The following is a 12,855-nucleotide window of genomic DNA, read 5'->3' on the forward strand; positions in this document are numbered from 1 at the left end:
GTGGCTGATACACTTGGTGCCTTTCTGATGCTGATGTGGTCTCTTGCAGGTGTGGTTCAACAACAAGGGCTGGCATGCCATTGCCTCCTTCCTAAATGTGATCAACAATGCCATCCTTCGGGCCAATCTGCAGCAAGGCAAAAACCCTAGTGCTTACGGGATCACTGCCTTCAATCACCCACTCAACCTCACCAAGCAGCAGCTCTCTGAAGTGGCTCTGTAAGTCCTAATGTGAATATAAATGGGTTTGGGATCATCAACTGCTGATTACTGGAAGCTGACAACGTGTGCAGTGCTGTAGCATCATTGATGGGCAGTCAGTGGCTTGTGGCAATGAGGTTCTACCATGCTTCCCCTAATTTTCTGTGGTCTGGGCAGGCTAGTTGAACCCCTCACCTCTCAAGGAAGGTGAATAACCTGCACACAAGAGACAGCAGTGGTTTTGTAAGGGTTCCATAAGTCACTTACTCTCTTTCTGTAGCTGGTGTAAATAGTGTAAAAAGAACCTGTCACCACTGTTTCCACACTGTTATGTTCTCAAAGCTTCAGTGGTTTATCTCCAAAGTGTGATAGATCCTCCCTAGACAGCTGCATATGTGGAGGTCACAGAATGAAAGGGAACATCTTTGTTATATGAAGGTAGTTCCCTATTCCTCAGTGCTATGCAAGCTTTTTGTGTGTAGTTCCTTGAAGTTGTAACTTCTAAAAAACAATGAAATCCTCTGATCCACTGCTGCTTGGGGAATTTCAACAGTGTAACTGCCCCTTTCCTTTCCCAGACATATCCAGAAGGTGACTTGCCATGCATATGGTCATTCATTAGTCCCAAAGTGCCACCACTTGACAAATCGATAGATCCTGTTCAGTTTTGCCCACTGTCTCAGCCTGGTGGGCATGCAGTAATGCACAGGGCTTACTCAGTATCACTGAGGCATTGATGAGTTCACAAGCTGAATCAGGAGTCATAAGCTGTATGCAGATACATCTGTCAAATCTTAAGAGCACAGCGATGGCAGGTGACAGTCAGAGATACCTTTCTTTGGACTTAAAAAACAAAAGCAAAAAAATCCCAACCCCAGTAAGTGCATTAAGTGAGAAACAAAGTTACATAGGGTGATGGTGAGGAAAGCATAAAGTAGGCTATGGTGCTGAAGTTACCAACTTGTCTCCAGGTTTTCGTGCTGTCTTTGAGGTGCTTACAAGCTGTACAGACTCCTTTGATCATATAACCCTGTAGTTAACATGTCCTGGTGTGGTAATCCTTTACCCTGCAAAACAAGGGCAGCAGAAGGAGAACCAGTTTCTGTGCCGCCCTGCATGAGCTGCCTAACCTCATCTCAAGGAAGCCAGTACCAACATACAAACACTTTGCTTTCTTTCTTTTTTTGTCCAGGATGACCACCTCTGTGGATGTCCTAGTCTCCATCTGTGTGATCTTTGCCATGTCCTTTGTTCCTGCCAGCTTTGTGGTCTTCCTCATCCAGGAACGTGTCAGCAAGGCTAAGCACTTGCAATTCATCAGTGGTGTGAAGCCTGTGATCTACTGGCTGGCCAACTTTGTCTGGGATATGGTAAGGGCTGAACTGTGCTTTGTGACTGTGCTTAATTTGTCCTCGATCCTGTGTTTGCAGGGTGTCCAGTGAAATGTAAAATGTAGCTGGGGCCAGTGGGCACAACATTAGTTCAGTGGACAGCTGTGACTTCTGCCTTTACACTCTTGGGACTATGTTGAGACAAAGAACACTGAACAGAAGATAGGAAGACAACCATAAGCTCCAGCATTGGTATTTTTAATGTCACTTTAAAATACTTGCCCCAGAATGTTTGTTTGCCACTTGTTCTGCTTATTCACATCAGGCTTTTCAACCCATGGTGTCCAGAACCCCTGAGAGACTATTAACTGCTTCAAGGGCAAGAAATGTAAATGCATATGTACTACACTGCATCTCACACATTTGACACTTCTAAGAGTCTCCCATTGCAAGTGGCCTTGGGAACACTACAGGATGTTGAAAATCATTGGTTCAGAGCAGAAAGACACCTTCATTTTTGTCATCTAGAAACAAATCTAAAGCTGTTTTTTTTTTTTTCACCTTCCAGTGCAACTACATTGTTCCAGCCACGCTAGTCATCATCATCTTCATCTGCTTCCAGCAGAAATCATATGTATCCTCCTCCAACTTGCCTGTACTGGCTCTTCTTCTGCTTCTCTATGGGTAAGGGATTTCTCCTCAGAATAATGACTAGGAAGGAACTTAGATTTGAAAGATCCTTATCTAATGTTGCTGCCTTTCCTCTTACAGGTGGTCTATCACCCCTCTCATGTATCCAGCCTCCTTTGTGTTCAAAATCCCCAGCACCGCATACGTTGTGCTGACTAGTGTGAACCTCTTCATTGGCATCAATGGCAGCGTGGCCACCTTTGTCCTGGAGCTCTTCACCAACAATGTAAGTCTCCCCAGAAGCTCCTTAGCAGGGGTTTAAACGTGGGCATTTCCTATGTTTAAAAGGAATTTCCTGCATGTTGCCCCTACTCACTTACTGTCTACTAGAGGCCGTTTCAAGCACTCAGTTTGGTTTTGCCTCCAGTGGTAAATGTCCCTCTGACTGTACTGTGAATTTATGCACCTCACTTAAGTTTTTCCAGAGCCAGACACTTCCTGGGGAAGATGTGATTTTCCCTCAACACCAGACATCTTAGCAGGCCCTGTGTCACATATTGGTGGGAAGTACTCCTTGAGGGAAAGGACCCTGTGGGATTAACCTGTTGATGGTACTACTGCCTGTGGTACATTTGCACTGCCCGTGGGCACAAGGCAGCAGTCCTTGATGGTGGTCCCTTTTGTCACAAGGCCTATTTTAGCTTAGTAAAGGCATGGACTTGCTTGAAGATAAGTGCCTGGCAGAACAGAAACCTCTCTAGAAGCTGCTGTCAGTCAGACCTGTGGGTTAACACAAATGGAAAACAGCAAAGGCAAAGGACTACAGCATCCAATATTGACTGGGGAGTGGCTACCCACAGCCACTTGAGACAACCAGGCTGTTCAACCACACACGTCCTGTCTCCAAAACCTGTAGCCTTTCTGTATGTTGCTGTTTGCAGGCACTGCCTTTTAGCATTACCTGTGAGCATTTGGAGAAATCTGTCCTTGGTATAGTTTGCTGGTGTTAATAGCATCTTGAGCAAAGAAAGAACAACATTGACTGTCCAGAGGAGCCCTGGAACTGGCTCTTGGCAGAACATTTCTAATCCTTGATTTTTTGTGGGGCTGCAGTGCTGCTAGTGGGCTGTGGATGTTCACTCACAACATGCTGTCACACTCAGCAGGTGGTGGCTGCTCTCTACTCAGATGGCTCACTGGCACTTCATTTTTGTCTTAACAGAAGCTGAACAACATCAATGACATCCTGAAGTCCGTCTTCCTCATCTTTCCCCACTTCTGCCTGGGGCGTGGACTTATTGACATGGTGAAGAACCAGGCCATGGCTGATGCTCTGGAGAGGTTTGGTAAGTGAAATTGTGTGTTGCAGGCACAGTGGTATGAACTGGAGAGGGAACACTTGAGTCTGCTGCAGACGAGCACCCTTTGCTCCTCTGAGTTTTCAGGAACTGAAATTGTACAGTTTGCAGTGCAGAGCCGACCAAAGCTGGTAGGTCTCCTCGGCTGACCTGTTCAGGCTTTGAGCATGAGGAGGTCTGGCAGATAGATCCCCAGTACTTTGAGTTATTAGGAGCCTTAATTAAAAATACGTGAGGTCAGTATGCATGGAGAAGATCATTAGGCCAAGTGAAAGGAGTTGCAGAGATTCTGGAGAGCTGGATTTTATTTTATTTTTTTTCTGGGATGCAAATGCTAGGCCTGAGTCTTGTGCTTCATGAGAAGGTGGGCCAGCAATTCTTCGTCAGGCTGGATTCTCAGGGCGCACGTCACCTTCAACTAAGAGCAATTGCCCACCCCCAACTGTGCTACAGCAAGAAGTGTGTATGCAGCCAGAATTTGTGTAGCCTATCCCCTCCCTCCTCTCACTGATTGCTCTCCAGTGCCCACACTGCCTGACCTGGTGAGCTTTGCAGGAAGAAATGATAGCCTGCTCCCATTGCTCTGGAAAGGTGACTGTGCACTTCTTACCTTCACAGGTGAGAATCGCTTTGTGTCCCCTCTGTCATGGGACTTGGTGGGAAGAAACCTCTTTGCCATGGCCGTGGAGGGTGTAGTGTTCTTCCTCATCACCGTGCTCATCCAGTACAGGTTCTTCATCAAACCCAGGTAGGTTGTCTGCTTCACTTCACCACAGCAGGCAGGTGAAGTTTTCCCTGGTGTCTGCTGTGAACTGGGGAGGAGGTGAACTATGGAGGCTCTGTCACATTCTGTTGAGGCTTTACCATGTTGCTCTCTGCAGGCCTGTCTATGCCAAGCTTCCTCCTGTGAATGATGAAGATGAAGATGTGAACAGAGAGAGACAGAGAATAATTAGTGGAGGAGGACAGAGTGACATCCTAGAAATCAAGGAGCTGACCAAGGTAACAAAAGTTTTGTGTTTCTAAGACATGTTGGATGAAAGCTATGCAGTTCACCGGCATCCTCACTCAGAGATTAATGGAATCAGAACTAGAGAATACTGAAGTGTTGAATATGTATGGCTGTAGTTATAGTTCCTTTTACATGGTTGTTCCTTTTTTTTTTTTTCTTCTGTTTTCAGATTTACAGAATGAAGCGAAAGCCAGCAGTTGACAGAATCTGTGTTGGAATTCCCCCTGGAGAGGTAAGCTTATTTGTCAAACTCATTGCTTTGGTATTACTGGAGTATTTAAAAGCACAACACAGAGTAGGGTGATATTAGAAGCAGATGATGTTCAAATTGCACCAAAGGGAATGGCCTGGAAGTTGAAGCAGTTTATCACTCAGGCTTTCTCTGCCTTTGAAGATGATAGTGAACTCTGCTACCTCTAAGACCAGAGGCCAAACTATGGCACCCTCCAAGGTTTAGCACAGATGCACTGTGGTGGCACTGCACTGAGGTGACACCACAGTTCATTCCGTTTCCCAGCCTAAAGATTTATGCTTGAAATGAAAGTCTAGAAGTTTATTCAGAAAAAGCACTCAAGTCCCCCTTCAGGTTGTCTTGAGAGTCAAGTTTGTCACCTTCAATCTTGTCAGTGGTGAAAATTAGTGACTGAACCCTGTTCTCAGATCCTGTGCTCATTTGCTCTTTTTATATCCCCAGTGCTTTGGGCTCCTGGGAGTAAATGGTGCTGGCAAATCATCCACTTTCAAGATGCTAACTGGTGATACAGATGTGACAGGAGGAGAAGCTTTCCTGAAAGGGAACAGGTGAAAGACCATGCATCTTTTCCTTGCTCTGTGTTAAAAAAAAATCCTTTGCTTCTTCCTCCTTCAACCTTCACAGCCTTTGTTTCACTTCCAGCAAGTCTAAATGCTGCCACGCTTTTCAATTTTGAGCTCTTGGTATCTGCTTCAGCCTTTTGCTGAGTCTACTGAAGTAGTTCAGCGACTTATGAAGGTGTATTTAATCTGCTAGTCACTTCTAAATACCTGCCCTGCCATGGTTAAATGTCACATCTATAAAAAGAAAAGAAAAAGAATTGGGCAAAGACAGACTTTTAGGATCCCATATTTTTCTTAGTCCAATGATTCCAAACCCACTGATTCACCTTCCTCTTTTTATTATCTAAATGGTGTGTATTTGTAAAATCCTAACAAAAGGAGTTCTTCTTTTACAGTATTCTGTCCAACATCCAAGAAGTCCATCAGAACATGGGCTACTGCCCGCAGTTTGATGCTATTAATGAGCTGCTGACAGGGCGAGAGCACTTGGAGTTCTTTGCGCTCCTCAGAGGTGTTCCAGAGAAAGAAGTCTGCAAGGTAAATGAAACGCCACGGGACCACCCCCGTGACTAACTGTTCCTGCTTGCATGCACACTCCCCACAACACACAAAGTATTGTGGTGGTCTGCATCTTTTTGAGTCATCGCACCGTGTCATTAAATTGCTTCTGTTTCAGCGTTCACACATAAGCTTACGCTAACAGTCTTTAGGCATATACTGACAGCTGCCAGTGCTGTGCAGCACCCTGTTCAATACTGGCTCATTGGGTTGTCAGCAGCTTTCACCATTTGTGTCCTGGGTTCTGCAGAACAGGGACTGCTGCAGGACATCTGTATCTGATGGTTTGGGCAGCATCATCTTATCCTGTGCCGATGCTCAGCTGATGCTGAAGTGTGTGCTTGCTTCATGCACTGGGACAGGCTCCCCAGGGCAGCGGTCATGGCACTGAGCCTGCTGGAGTTTGAGAAGTGTTTGGACAGTGCTTTCTGAAATATGGCTTAATTTTTCATTTGTCCTGTGTGGAGCCAGGAGTTGGACTCAATGATCTCTGAGAGTCCCTTCCAACTCAGAATATTCCATGATTTTGTACTGACTAAGAGGTGCAGCCATTGGATTTCCTGGGCTCCCAGAAGCAGGGTTTTATATTTTCTGATCTGAAGGTGAACCTGGTGTTCCAAAACCTAGATCCGTGCCAGGTTGGAGCATCAGATAAGGGCCCTTCTGAAAAATCACTCTGAAGCTAAAGCTTGTAAAGAAACTCTCACTGTGTAAATGTAGCTGTGCTCAATTCAAGAAGGTGTTGTGCTGTCTCTTTTAGGTTGGTGAATGGGCAATTCGGAAACTGGGCCTTGTGAAATATGGAGAAAAATATGCAGGCAATTACAGTGGAGGGAACAGGCGCAAGCTCTCCACAGCAATTGCCCTCATTGGAGGGCCACCTGTGGTATTTCTGGTGAGTTTGCAAGCTTTGCTTGTTAATATTTTCCTCTGAAAACAGAGAAATCGGGCTTAGATGAAGGCTGAATATTTCATGACCAACTAATGTCTGAATATGTCATCAGTCACTTAAATGTAACCAGAGAATCTTTATTTCCCTCTCTGAATGTAGGCTAAAACTGTAACGTGCCTCCTGGCTTCTGTTTCTGAAAAATCACTGGGGAAATGTGGGTCTCAAACACGATGCCAGGCTACTGACTGCTGTAGCATCTTGACCACTGCTGCAAAGATTTCTATACCTACAAAAAATTATGACTTTGCAGCATTTTATAGTTTTTGGGCACAAGCAAATCTTTCCATCTAGGAGAATCAGTCCTGTGTTTTTAATAATTCAATGAAAGTTGGAAATAAATGTTTTAGGAGTCTTTAGATTAAAATGAAGAATAAACCTTAGGATTAGTAAAGTTCATAGTATAGAAAGAAGTAGTCTACTGCTCTATTTAAATTTGAGCTAGCTAAGTTTAACTTGTTTAGAACTGACTATTTCAACATATTATAATTGCAAAATAAACAGCACTTAGTTCTTCAAATTTTAAATTAGCAACCATCTTTTTGAGTATAAATTGTTTTCTCGTTTTAAAAAATGAGTCAAACTTGGTTATTTTCAGCTTTTCCAATAAGCATAATCAGAATGGCCAGGTCATGTCAGACATGAGGCGTTTGTTGGTGGAACGGAACAGCATAACCTACTTTTTTATGTATTTTGCAGGATGAGCCAACAACAGGGATGGATCCCAAAGCACGTCGTTTCCTGTGGAACTGTGCTCTGAGTGTAATCAAAGAGGGGAGATCAGTGGTGCTTACATCTCACAGGCAAGTAGCAAGTCAACTGTATCACACCACCGCTACTGCATCTGCTGGGGCTGGATGCAAAGCTACGCTCAGCTGCTCTGCCCCGCAGCACTTCTCACAGTGCTAAGGAAGTTAATTCTTTCTGCAGCATGGAAGAATGCGAAGCCTTGTGCACTCGAATGGCGATAATGGTCAATGGGCGATTCAGGTGCCTGGGCAGCGTCCAGCATCTAAAGAACAGGTAGCTATTTTCTTTTGACTTCCACCACAGTATGCATTTTTAGGGACATACTGTCAGACTTAATCCCTCATGCAGCATTCCCATTGCTTTTCTGGCTATGGGAACAGCTGCTGAATTTTAAGCTGCACATCTGTTTCAAAGCCACTGATGTGAATTGCTCTGCTGGCCCTCTTGTTTACAGGTTTGGAGACGGTTACACGATCGTGGTGCGCATTGCAGGGGCAAACCCAGACCTGAAGCCTGTTGAGGAATTCTTTGGGCATGCCTTCCCTGGAAGTGTCCTAAAGGAAAAGCATCGGAATATGCTGCAGTACCAGCTTCCCTCCTCACCATCGTCCCTGGCCAGAATATTCAGTATTCTCTCCCAGAACAAAAAGAGACTCCACATAGAAGACTACTCCGTTTCTCAGACCACACTTGACCAAGTAAGTTTTTAGTAGCCAGTGTGCCAAAATTGGCAGAGGTAGGAATAAATCTACCAATTTTCCAGTCCTGTCTTGTAAGGGCATTTCAGCAAGCTGTAGAACTGAATCCCAGCTATAGTCCTGAAAGCCCAGTGTATAAAGGGCCCTGAACTAACAAAAATCGAGACTGACGTTACACATGGCCTTCTTCCTTGCAGGTATTTGTAAATTTTGCTAAGGACCAAAGTGACGACGACCACACTAAGGACCTGTCATTGCACAAAAACCAAACTGTGGTAGACATTGCAATCCTTAATTCCTTTCTGCAAGATGAGAAGGTAAAAGAAAGTTGTGTGTGAGCCAATTTCAGCCAAGAAGTGATGAGCAGAATGCAAACTTCCTTTGCCTGGGGATAGGTTACTCCCAAAGAAGCTAGAGGGAGAGAAACTGGACACTCTACTGATAACCATTCAATGCAATGCAATTCAATGCAATGAAAACAAAATTCCATTTTAGGGGCAGTGCCTCGTGGAGTCGTCTTGTACTGTTCTTAAGTGAAAGACTTGAATTTAGCTCATTTACAGTACAACTCTGTGAAGCTGTGGTAAAGCACCCACCAGATGCTGCGGGCTTTCATCCATACTGTATCTTGTCCTGTACAGTATGTTTTACTAGGGTTGCAAAAAACTGTTCATTGAGGAATCATGGCCAGTGGTTATTTATTGATATTCTAAAGACATGCATGTTTCACTCTTGAAAACATGCATGTCAGGAGTGGGAATTCCCTGGTGCTACATCCATTGCTGGCAATGAATGCACTGGGACAGTCGGTGGCAAGGAAAGTTGCCAGCCTTGTGGCCTGAATTTGTAAAAACTTACCTGACCAGCTTCTTTTCCTAGACTGGTGTAGGTCAGTCGGTGACAAATCTGGGGCCACAAAGCAGTGCTGTGCAGATGGGATGGCAAGAGATGGGCCATCATATCCATACATCTGTTTTAGAGGGTGGGGATATGTAGAACTGTGAACCCTACAAATGCACAGGATTGTCCCACCAGCATCACAACCAGTAACCTACTCCGACTAGGTTTTTGTGTAGCTGAGTACTCTCCTGCTCCTTCGAGATACTGCAGCAGCTGCATGAACACCTAGCAGAAGGGAGTGGGTGAGAAGCAGGGTTCTGACCACAGCAGCAAACTCAGTAGTTGTACAAGCTGCTAATACCAAGAGCAAGTTCTAAATCATGATACGTCACTCAGATATGTAACGTCTGCTCTTTAACCCCTGCTTTGCACCAGAAAGGTACCCATCAACTAAAGTTATTGCTTAGCACAAGTGTTGCCATTTCTGGCTTTGCCAGATAAAACTAGAAATGTAGGTCTTTTTTTTTTTTTTAACAGTATTATTTATATGACTTTAAATAAGTAGGTAGCATAATTAGGGATTGAAAGTGCTTTCACTTGATCTTTGTAGCCACAGTATTTCTTTACATTATGCCTGCAATGCTGTGCTCTCGTTCTCTGTTCAGTGATAGCTATGTTCATGATCTTGGCGAGTTCCACGTTCTTGCAATCAACCTGTATCTGGAATTACTGCAAGTTGTTGACCTAAAGTTTTCCCTGTTTGAAGCTAATATAATGTTAGATTAATGTGCAAGTTTGTACTTCTGTTGTGCAGTATAGTTTCAGTCATTAGGTGATCCCTAACTGGAGAACACACCCTTGTTCATGCAAGAAACTGCTTCATTAAAAAATCGTCTTGAACAAGATAGTTCAAAGTAGTAGTGCTACAAATTGCATCAGTGAGTTTTTAAAGTTTTACAAAGACAGATTAATAATAGAGGGGAGATGATGTGGTGAGAACAAGCAATTCTTGTTCATCCTGTAGAACAGTTGTGGGAGAGTGTGCTTTTGTTAATAAGCTTACGGGCCCTTCTGTCTTGCTTTTACAAAGTTCAGAAATAGGTTCAGTATGTGGTTTGAACCCAAGTGTAGTAGTTCCTGGGCTATTCCTGTATGTCGTGCCTCTGCCTTAAGTACCTGTACAAGTTCTGCACTAGTTTTTAACGCTACTCCGCCATGAACGAGTCACGGACCACTTTCTTCTGTGAATGCCCATAGCAGCCCAACAAGCAGCGAGGAGGCTGGAATGAGCCTTAAGGCCGATTACGTATTTCCAGGCGTACGTGGTAACATTGACCAATTCAGCATTTTTATTACATAGACAGCTAAAGATTTAGCGCAAGTCCCCAGTCCCTGCTGTGTTCTACCTTGGGATAAAGTTAATAGCTTACTACATGTTCTGCTCAAGTGCCTTTTTCATACTAATTATTTTTTATCTGTATATTGCTAAGGGGATAGAAAGGAGAGTAACGGGGATTGTTATACCTCACTTAAAACATGCTTTGTTATTACCTTTATGGCATCCTTGCCCCCATGAGGATGAGTATGCACCAAACTTCGAGGTGCAGAACAACTACCAAGCAGCTGAGCTACAGCCATGACTTTTCTATAGCAGGCTGCTGGTAGGTTATTTTATCAGTGAAATAAGTAGCATGTATTGAAGACTTACCACTGCTAGAAATCGTAATTAGAAATCAGAATTGAGTCAAAATCTCAGCATAGAGACTGAAGTGAAGGGCTTACGTTTTGCACTGCACAGATCTAGTGCACGTAGAAAACTACAAGTTCTAGGAGGATTCAGATTTGGTCAAAAAAAAAGAGCTGTGGTTTGCTCTTTGTTCATATAAGTGACTAATTAAGCAGGAAACAATAGTTTATTTTTCCCTTAGCTGGCCAAAAAGACATTATTGGTTCCTGTGCCCTGTGACTGTCATGCTTATACCCTGCCACAGGTAGTCTGGTATCTGTGATGAAAACCTTACAGTAAACATGGATATTAACTGAACTGTTTCACAACTCCAGTCCATTTTGTTTGTAGTCATACTGAACAGACAGCTTAATACAGCTCCCATGCAGATTTGTCATGGAGTAAATCCAGACAACAATTTGTCTACCCTTATTAACAGTTCATAGGGAAAAAATCACTCTAGTCACATACAGTATGATTATGAACCACTCATTATAATGAAGCTGCACTGAGGTGTTAACTTATTTTAAACTGTATTACTGTTGAAATGTTGCATCCCTCTTTGTAGTACACTTGTATTTCAGAAGAGTTGTTACACTTTTCCCCCATGGTTAAACCGCCACTTTGTGCTTATCCTTGCCTCCTGAATTATAGTTGGTCCTTCATTCCAAGCACTTTATGCTATCTGTAATGGGATCTATTTTTGCACTGGAATATCTATTAACTTTGCAAAAATCTAGTGAGATTTCACAACTGAAATTTCTGAGTTAAATCCTTAAATGGACATTTTCATTAAAAGCGAAAAAAAAAAAAAAGTATATATATTTGTATTTGCTAATAACTGTTATGTGAAGTATTAAAAGGCACTCTAATTGCCTTGTATTAAGTAAAAAAAAATAAAGCTGTTCTGGCACCTTTGGTCTATGAAGCGTCATTTATGCATACACCCTTGAAAAGTGCTACTTAGAAGCTCATTTTGCCCTGTTTTGGTCTGGTCTTACTTTCATGCATAATTGATGAGCAAGTTCAAGTATTCCTACATACTAGTGTGAGGCACTTGCTATTTTCAGGTAAGTAAGTGAGGTGGTCCAAGATTTGAAATGCAGAAGCTACTTTAAGCTTCTTAATTTATTAAGTAAAAAGGTTTCCAATAAATCCTGGAAAAAAAAAATAGAGCTTCTAAGAACCACAGACCTATCTGGATGTTCAAATCATCTGTCAGGCATGCACCCCAGAATATTTCCATCACAGAGGTGCAGCAAGGTGCAACTATATTGATAAGTGCTCGTTCTCTTTGCTATTCGATACCTGTTTTCACTGACAAAGCAGAATGTCATGTTTGTGTATAAAGGCTCTGAAATACCTTAGCTAACGTCAAATTAAAGGACAATCCCTCAAGTTAATAACGTATTGATTTTGAACAGCAATTTAGAAATGAAAGCAGAACAATGGTCAGATTGCTGAAAGGAAAAGTGATTTAAAAATGTTGGCTGTTACTGCCTCTTCTCCCACTATCAAAGTTTCAGAATCCAACAAATTCATTGAGTTACACTCTTCTCAAAAATTCTTCTTAAGAAGCCAGTTAAAATTACCTGTTTCTGCTGCCTTAATAGTGTTCAGTCTGCAATTTGGGTAGTGTGCTTTATTCATCAACTTTTTGTGCCACAAAAAATACAAACTTTGGAATAAAGTACATCTCCAACATTCTGAGTATTCATCACTTTAAGTGTTTGTGATAGAATAGTTTTATTATGGAATTTTAGTCTTTTTGTAATACTTTGCTGTTTTTTCATGTCAGTTAATAAATATAAGTAATTTGTTGCATTTGTGTGCAAAAAGTCTTATTAATTCCTTGTGTCATTTTAGTCCATGTTCTTGTTCAAGAAAAACGAATAGCCCCCTTTTAACTGCTACAAGACCACGTTCTAAATCAGTGTGCTGATGGTTTATCAGTCATTTATACCTTTAGGAGTTCATTTGTAAAAT

The 12,855-nt window shown here is 42.7% G+C and overlaps 1 protein-coding gene across 2 annotated transcripts in view; it reads left to right on the forward strand.

Annotated features, from left to right (window-relative positions):
- The window catches only part of ABCA1 (ATP binding cassette subfamily A member 1), a 91,580-nt gene extending 78,887 nt beyond the window's left edge, over nt 1-12,693 (forward strand). For both annotated transcript variants that reach the window (XM_084503469.1, XM_084503470.1), the window contains exons 36-50: nt 50-219; nt 1,394-1,571; nt 2,101-2,216; nt 2,304-2,448; nt 3,385-3,508; nt 4,139-4,268; nt 4,402-4,522; nt 4,702-4,764; nt 5,227-5,333; nt 5,744-5,885; nt 6,667-6,801; nt 7,555-7,658; nt 7,786-7,878; nt 8,060-8,303; nt 8,501-12,693. In XM_084503469.1, coding sequence (XP_084359595.1) covers nt 50-219; nt 1,394-1,571; nt 2,101-2,216; nt 2,304-2,448; nt 3,385-3,508; nt 4,139-4,268; nt 4,402-4,522; nt 4,702-4,764; nt 5,227-5,333; nt 5,744-5,885; nt 6,667-6,801; nt 7,555-7,658; nt 7,786-7,878; nt 8,060-8,303; nt 8,501-8,641 — 2,013 coding nt within the window. In that variant the 3' untranslated portion in view covers nt 8,642-12,693. The remainder of the gene's footprint in view (nt 1-49; nt 220-1,393; nt 1,572-2,100; nt 2,217-2,303; nt 2,449-3,384; nt 3,509-4,138; nt 4,269-4,401; nt 4,523-4,701; nt 4,765-5,226; nt 5,334-5,743; nt 5,886-6,666; nt 6,802-7,554; nt 7,659-7,785; nt 7,879-8,059; nt 8,304-8,500) is intronic.
- The last annotated feature ends 162 nt before the right edge of the window (nt 12,694-12,855 follow it).

Source organism: Aythya ferina (assembly GCF_964211825.1).
Source record: "Aythya ferina genome assembly, chromosome: Z".
Taxonomy (NCBI): Eukaryota; Metazoa; Chordata; class Aves; order Anseriformes; family Anatidae; genus Aythya; species Aythya ferina.